Source organism: Cryptomeria japonica, chromosome 5, assembly GCF_030272615.1.
Source record: "Cryptomeria japonica chromosome 5, Sugi_1.0, whole genome shotgun sequence".
Taxonomy (NCBI): Eukaryota; Viridiplantae; Streptophyta; class Pinopsida; order Cupressales; family Cupressaceae; genus Cryptomeria; species Cryptomeria japonica.
Window position 1 is genome coordinate 108,299,507 of NC_081409.1, and position 8,391 is coordinate 108,307,897.

Below are 8,391 nucleotides of genomic sequence, written 5' to 3' on the forward strand. Positions count from 1 at the left end.
CCGTCAGCTCTTCCTCGGGATGGCTACTGGTCCACTCGCTCACTGGTTGTCCCATTATCATCGTGCCATGTAGTATGTTCCCGTCATTCCGAGTTCAATTTGGCAATGGCGCCAGATGTTTTCCCCCGAGGGGTGTGTGTGTTCAACAGTGTATAATAGTACAGAAATGTAGGAAATATGATAGTATACAGCAATGCAAGTAAACAAAAGAACTCGGATGTATGTATTCATTAATGCCAAATGCCAGTACATTCAAACATTACTTTCTTCGGCAATATCTACACACTGAAATAGGAAACCAAGTACATATATATAGGTGTCGATGTAGGTTGTCCGGTGCCAACTGCCGACAACTGTCACGTAACCACTGACCCTTAACACACGTAACGTTCTAATTACAATATGACATAATTACCCGACAACATACTTAACCTCATTCTTTATTGAAGCACAATCAAAGATGGACACGTGTCCAATTCATTGTAATTGTTTCATTGGTCAAGAAGGAAGGAAGTTGTAACAAACCCTAATTAAGGTTTTATTGTAAAATCTCTGCCATTAATTTGAGAATCAATTTGAGCCATTGAAATGTAATGAGCTCTCTATATAAGGCTCAGTGCTCTCATTTGTAAAGGTTAACAATTAGGAATTAGAAATTAGAGTAGAAGTTAGAATAGGAGGAGAAGGCAAAGATTGTTGCCAAGATCTTGTTGTAAGGGACATATTGTTTTCATTGAAGTTATGGTGAATTCTCTATGCTAATTCAACATATTGCATGGTCTTTACTTCTCATTTGCTTTAAAGTTGGTTAGATGAATGGAAGATTCATTGTTGATGAATGGTGTACCTAATGTTCATACTACTTGTAATTTGTTGATTACAAATTGCAGTGCGTAGTCGACTGAACTTGTGTGAAAGCTTAACTTCTATTACTTCATGCTCATTGTTTGTGTGGTTGATGTGCATTGGTGATATGAAAAATCATTCATTTATCCTTAGGAGATTGCACTAGTTTTGTGTAGTTGTTCCTTGATGGTGAAACAAAGCTTGGTTTGGTCACACCTAATTAACAATTAGTTCCTACATTCTTAGGATTAGATTAGCTTTCTTTTGCTATTTGTTTTTCAAGTTAACTAAGTCTTCATGTTCCAGCAACGTTCATGTTCAACGTAAATCTCCCTTGTGATTCCAGCAATATCACATCAAACCATTGAGTTATCCACACATCAAGACTTGATAGTATAAACCTCGAAGTTACCTCATATGATCACGTAGCTTAGAATTTAAGAGGATTTTGTTCAAGAGAGGATAAAATACTTGGCATTTTATTCTATGTATTAAGTGCATAAAAAACACATCAACACATCCCTCTATTCTCAAAATGTAAAGGATAACGAAAACTCATTTCCACCTATGGAGATGGCTTGCTGTTTTCTTCTCCACCAAAGGAATCAAGTTATTGTCCAATTAAAGTTTCATTTTTCTAAATATCCCTCTTAGAAGTATTTATAATTCTTTATCACTAGAAATGTGAATCAGTGGATTGCTTCAGTTGACATTCCATGCCAACCACAATGAGAAATAGCATGAAGTATATGAATCAAGATCTTTGTTTTTTACAAAAAGTAAGATTTGTCCCACAACACTGGTATAATGACCCACTACATAGTTATATTAAACCTAAACAAGCCAATAACTCCTGCTCAAGAAGACAATAAGAAAAAGAGAACCAAAATTTTCCTTACCTTTGGTATTCAAAAACTGGTGGGTTGCCAAAAAAGTGCAGAAAAGCAGTTTGCAAATGAGGGCTGCAAAGCCACGGGGTTGGCCAATACCTGTTTCAACACCAAAAATCAATCAATACAATATGAATACGGTGGCACAACCCATGGCTATCACAGTTGAGAAATGTCTTAATTGCTGACAATATTAACAAAATATTTGTTATGATATTTTCTTTCATTTTTCTAATATATTTCACATATTTTCTGCACCAGCATGGCATAATGTCTATGCTATCCATACGGTAATAAGACAGTCCGTTGCTTCATGATTTTTCCAGCAGTCAAAGCATGCCAGTTCCTTTTCTAGTGGCAAAAATGCTGTAGAAAGATATTTGAAGTTGAGCACACTGGCAAACCTTCAAATCATATTCTTATCTTTTTGTTGGAAGGTTATCAACTTATCAAACTATTGTGCATTGTCCACTTATAGACCCCATTTCATTTGTACAACATTGCCAGCTACATTTCCCCCAGGACTCTTGATATGAGAAGGAGTTGAACAAGAACAAAGTATTAGTTTTATTCTAAGAAAGCAGAATAAGAATAAAGCATAGACCTATTTGAGGATAAATAGAATAAAATACAACACAGAATGATCTTTGAAGACTAAAGATTGTTTTAGGATGATCGAGACAAAGATTATTTTAGGATGATAAAGCACGGATGGTTCTTTCTTGAAGGAAGCCTGTCTTGAGGAGTGCCTAAACATAGAAGGCATCCTGGTCTAAAAGTATTGTGAATCTTATTGTAATTAGCATTTATTTTCTGGTATGCAGATTGTGCAAATTGTTTGAAGAAGCATTTAATATGCTGAAGAACAATGTGTCTTTGTATACAGAAGTGGCTTAACAAGAGCTTTGGCTGCTCTGTGTACTAGCCATACAAGGAGCAGAAAAAAATTGTTTTGGTCTTTCCAGAATGTGTTTTGCAGAGTTTTCAAACAGTGTTGTTTCCAGAGTTGTTCTGCAGCATTCCCAGGGAATCTTGTTTCCAGAAATTCCATACTTTGGTTTAATTTATTTCATTGTTATCAGAGCTGGAATTCTGCCAGCCTGTGAAGCTATAGATAGTACCCAAGAGAATTCAGAGCAAAGAAGCAATGAAAAAGTCCTAAAACAGGTTAAGAAAGACGGTTTCCAGCCTTTGTTTCTGAATAAGGATAATATGAGCAGGGAATTGTGAAAGATGACACAGACCATGCAACAACTACATCACTGTAGATGCAATAAATTATTTTCATCTCATAACTTTTCACATAGATAAGAAACATTGCATGGTCATTAGGAAAGATCACTTCTTTTGAACTTCAACAATTTCCTCCTCCTCTTATAGAAAGGAATGCAAAACAGATGCAAGGGATTGTCACAAAGATGCAATTAGAAGGTGAGGAGAGCTATATGGTCATTAATGATGACTTCAGATAGAACTATAATTTCCAAGTATATTATGCAATAAGAAAAGGTACCGGACATGCACGCCAGGGAATTCATAACTGTCCTAGTGTTGAAAACAACTCCCTAGATTTGATGGGTAAAGAAAAGTTGCATTAATCCAGAGACTCAATGTCCATTTTCAGATTGACGCAATGACTGATTTCAATAAAATTTAGCTTGCATTGCTACACTTCAGAAGAAACTAAGCATGATTGGCATCATCATGTTTAGATGTTCAGGAAACTAATAAGTAAATTCAGTTATTACTTGGCATCAAGTTATCATTCGGTACCAACTTCCAGCCTCTAGCTAATAAGCAAACGGAGGTTGTGCATAAGACCTTGATGGTTGTCTACAGAATCATGTAACCAATTTACACATTGCATGGCTTCAATAATCGCACTTGGTAGAAATTTGATATAACAACACACATCAAATGTCCATTGCCATAGCACTATTTGATGCTTTTTATATGATTAGTCAATCTTCATTGTTGAGATACCTGGGACACCAAAGTACCAGCAATTGAAGTTTTCATTCTACAGCAACAGCAGATCTTATAGGTTCTAGAGGATAATCTGCAAACAACACGAGATAGTATGGAGTAATAGAAAGACCAACATTACTCATTAACGGAAATTGCAATTGGAGATCAGGTTTTACCATTTTCCTTTAATTATATTCTAATAGACAGGCCAAACTAAGGAAGGAGGCATCATAGAAACTTTCTTCTGTGTATTATGGTCTGGTCATAATTTATCAACAAGTTGTACAAGTAGCTCTGGCCCTATACTCTCTAGTTACCCACTACCATTAGTGTACATAACATATTCCATGTGTCTAATTAAAAGAATATTGATCAAAATTGGATGGATTCCCAGACTTGCCTCCCCTTGATGAGGAAGGAATGTTGAATTTTATAACTGAACGCATCTTGAATCCAAGAGATAAAAGAACAGGAAAAAAGATTCATGCATACTAATGGTTCAATGGAAGGATCTACTTGTAGAGCTTGCCTCTGAGAGGGACCTGACATACTCCAGCATCCTTCATTGTTTACATTGACAGGGAACCAACCGATTAAGAAGGAGAAGACTTGCAACAATGACACTACATTTCATTCAAGGGCGCTCTTGACAAGTTTGTTTGTGGAAAGAATCAAGATAGAATAAGTATAGGCCTAGTCCATTCTAGGAAAATAGAAACGAGAAAGCAGACATTTATCCAGTCAAATTCAGCCTTATATATGTAATCAGAATTAGCTCACAAATATACAAAATCAATTGATATTATTAAATTTAACTAGCAAAAGAAAGCAGGCCTTAATCATTTAAACCTAGCCATTATCAGATTAATTTATATCATCAGCATTGCTCAACAGTAAAAAGCAAGCACTCAATCAAGTTTGATTTTAATTTCACTGGTAGAAAAAAGGTCTTAGAGACAAATATTCAATCAAATTCAACATCGTTTATGTCATCAGAATTGGCTGACAGCAAGAGGTAATCAATAAGACAAGTTTGACCTTAACTTATATCTGGTTGAATTCAGCTTCATTTATATCATCAAAATTGTTTGACAAAAACATAAAATCACTAAAACAAGCTAGTGCTTTTTTTACCTAGCAGAAAAAAACAAGTTTGATCTTAAATTTTAATAGCAGAGAAAAGCAAGCGTTGGCCACAATTATCTAGTCAAATTCAGCCTCATTCATGCTATCAGATTGCTTGACAGAAAGAGGCAATAAACCAAACAAGGTATAACCTAATCACATATATCCAGTTGCAATTAGCCCGATTTATGTCAGAGATGTTTGACAAAAATAATATATGATAGGTGTTTGACGTGAATGAATACACAATATAAATAAAATCAAAAATCTTCAGCCGTCAATTTAAATAGCAGAGAAAAATTACCTTCAAAAGGGTATGATCAAACAAAATTTAGATGACTTAATATTAAAAAAGTCTTTGCATCATGAGCAAATATATAAAATCAACAATCCTATTCATCAAATAAGTTTGGTCTTAAATTAGCTAGCAGAAAAGGACGAGTTTTTCTCACTTGTGTTTGTGTATTTCCAATCGGGTATCATTAAAAATTAAAATGCTGCTTGTATAAAATGAAGAAACAATTGAAAACAAAACTCTGGGTCCTGGAATCCCTACCTTCCCCTGAGGATTTGACACTTGGACAGCACCTGAGTTGCAATTTCGGAAGCTGGATCACAGATTACTCTTACAGAGTTTCTCCCAATGCCAAACAACAGATCCCCAATCAAATGAATTTCAACAAAATTATACACCACATAACCCATAATTAACACCAGCCCAAGAACATAGTACCAGAAGGACATATTCAGAGCTGCTCTAATTATCACAATAGGCTCCAAGGCGTTCAATTCATTAACACAGTCCATTATAATCAAATTGTTCTTGGTTGTTACAGATTGCGCAGATGTTTTTGGCTCAAGCTAGAAGTCAAATAAAGAGTATCCCCGTGTTTCCCAGGACTGCTGCCAACATGTGATGAAAACAATTGTTGGGTGTTTTTGGGATTATCTGGGCCAAGGATTGTTGAATAAAATATATGGTGTTTTTTCCTGCATGTTTTGGCTCACGCGCAGTCCTGGCCTTGGTTGCAAAGGTTAAGAAGGCTGTGGAAATGTGTTATATAGTCCAAAAAGTCCAAATGGTTCGATGACGTGTGATTGGAAAAGTGCAGTGGTATTGGTTTTACGTGAATGTTAGCCCCATAGCATTAATTCCAACAATTGAGTGTACAAAAAGAAACAAATTCAGGCTAACTACTGAGGATCTCCTTCGAATCCCTCATTATAATATAGAAGAAAATAAATTGATATTGCCGAGGAGGAGCGATCTAGCTTGCAGGATCGACGACTGTTAGTTTTCTGTACCGATGCAAGACTCTGAAAGTGATCAGAGCCCGTCAGATTTGGTATTTTTGATTGGCTCACATTATTCCTACCCTCCCCGTTTTTAAAAACACCATGTGAATCTTGTTAGGCCAAAAGCTTTTCCCCTATGAGAAACTGCAGTTTATGGGGTAAGCAGGTAGGTAGACCCCTTTTTATTACCTTTCAATTTTGTTAAATGAATATCATGGGTTTTTCTATTTTCTCGATCTTATGTTTTTCAAAATATTATAGATTTTTCTATTTTCTAAATCTTATATCTTCAAATAAATCTTGGAGTGAAATAGTTTGTATACTTGATCTAAATATCATAGTAAATTTCACGCTCTAAAATAAAATGCTTCTCAAATTCATTTGCCTATGCCATGTAAAAGATACAAATCATTTCCTTCTATTATTCTTTAAGATTGTTGTCAAGATGAATTGCAGCCTGGAGAGTGGTGTGTTGACTCTCTTTCCAACTAACAAAATGGAAACACTTTTAGGTTGTGGGTGACCTAAAACTTGGGAGTGAATCTTCAAAGACGTCTAGTTCTGCTAATGTAACACCTGAAACTAACTTATTCTTCTACAGCTACAAATAAAATGGATAGAAACTAAACATAAAATTGAATCTAAAACTTGAAAATAAGGTGAAATTATGAATATTTGATGACTTGCATCTACCTAAGCATACACGATAAGGTTACGAACCCAACACAGCATACATAACTCAAGATTTGACATGCTTTTGCATAAGTATTTCAATAGACAGGATTAAAATTTATAACAGCATTCAAAAGGAATGTCAAATGACTCCTAAGAACTCAAATGATGATTTTTCACAATTGAAACTTACATAAACTTGACAAATCACAAACTATGGCTTATAAAATGGATGTACTACTACATAAAAGAAAAGAAATGAGACTGCAAATCAAGGATAGTTAGTTTTATCACAAGACAAGATCAATAATTTCATGATAATACACTATACAAAAATTTTGAGAAGGTAAAAAGGGCTCCTCCTTATTAATCAAATAGGTACATCAACTAAATGCAAAGTTTGTTTACAAATTTTCTCTTGAATCCAAGATCCTTTTATTACATGAGAACTTATAACTATGAATGGCACATGTCTTCCTTTACAAGTTAACCCCCTTGCATATCTAGCCACTTTCAAAGAATCTAGGAAATGCCATTTTAAGAAATAAATGAAATTTTTTGCTTTTACAACATAGTCAAACCTCAAACTTGGGCGTTGGGAACATGGACTTCATTATTCTCCTTTAAAGACTTTGTTGTGGCTTGCAAATATGAAGAAATTGTACTGTGTATCCTAAAGGCATGAAATTATTCCAAGGAAAACTTCAACAACTATTTTTGTTATCCTAGATTCTTGCATTATAAGAAAATGTTGTCATAACTCTCTTAGTGATCACTACAACTCCCAAACTACTTCATAGATGAATAGTATAGATGTATTCGTCATCTTAACTGCCACTTGCATGATTATAGGATTTGTCTTTGATGAGATTGGAATGAATCAAGTCCCTTTGAGGGCACGAGATAAAGCTTGGCTATTCTAGGACTTTAAATTGCACTTGAAATCATCAATTCATGTCTTCATAATTTACTCTCTACATTTTCATCATATATAGGGTCTTGACATGGCCTTTTAGGCCTGAAATTGCCCTCATATGCATTTTTCCTTATACATGTGTCTTCTAACTTAAAGAAAATCAAGTATGGATTGGTTTTTAAGTTGTGATCTCTATTATTTCATGGATAATCCATACCTACCAACAATACTATTCAACCCCTAACTCATTTGAATTTGAATTTTCCTCCAGGCCTTAAACACTTGTAAATTCACTAATTGACACAAAATCCTTTGTAGTTCACTACCCTAGTGTAATGATTGGAATATGGGTGTTCACTAGTTTAGTTATGTAAACAAGGAACCAACCTACTTTCAATTACCATTACATAAAAGGGGGAATGAAATTTATATATCCAACCCCAAATTATTTGAAAAGGACTAAATGCTAATTGAATTACACTCTCTATTTGATTGAGTTAAAAATAAACTATGGAAAGATGTAAATTGAATACAAGATCTAGGGCTAGAGATGTGAAATTGACAAAAATCAACATGCACACAAACAGTCTCATATCAGATATGCAAACATAAGTACATATCTAGAAATAGGAAGTAGAGAGGGACATATGTCTCAAATTTGGACTTGAAAATGCCAAA

General features: G+C 34.7%; 1 protein-coding gene across 2 annotated transcripts in view; it reads right to left on the reverse strand.

Moving 5' to 3' along the window:
- The window catches only part of LOC131067217 (uncharacterized), a 154,934-nt gene extending 148,701 nt beyond the window's left edge, over positions 1–6,233 (reverse strand). For both annotated transcript variants that reach the window (XM_058002182.2, XM_058002176.2), the window contains exons 1-2: positions 5,386–6,233; positions 1,746–1,835 (exon numbers count right to left, since the gene is read on the reverse strand). In XM_058002182.2, coding sequence (XP_057858165.1) covers positions 1,746–1,835; positions 5,386–5,636 — 341 coding nt within the window. In that variant the 5' untranslated portion in view covers positions 5,637–6,233. The remainder of the gene's footprint in view (positions 1–1,745; positions 1,836–5,385) is intronic.
- Positions 6,234–8,391: the final 2,158 nt, after the last annotated feature.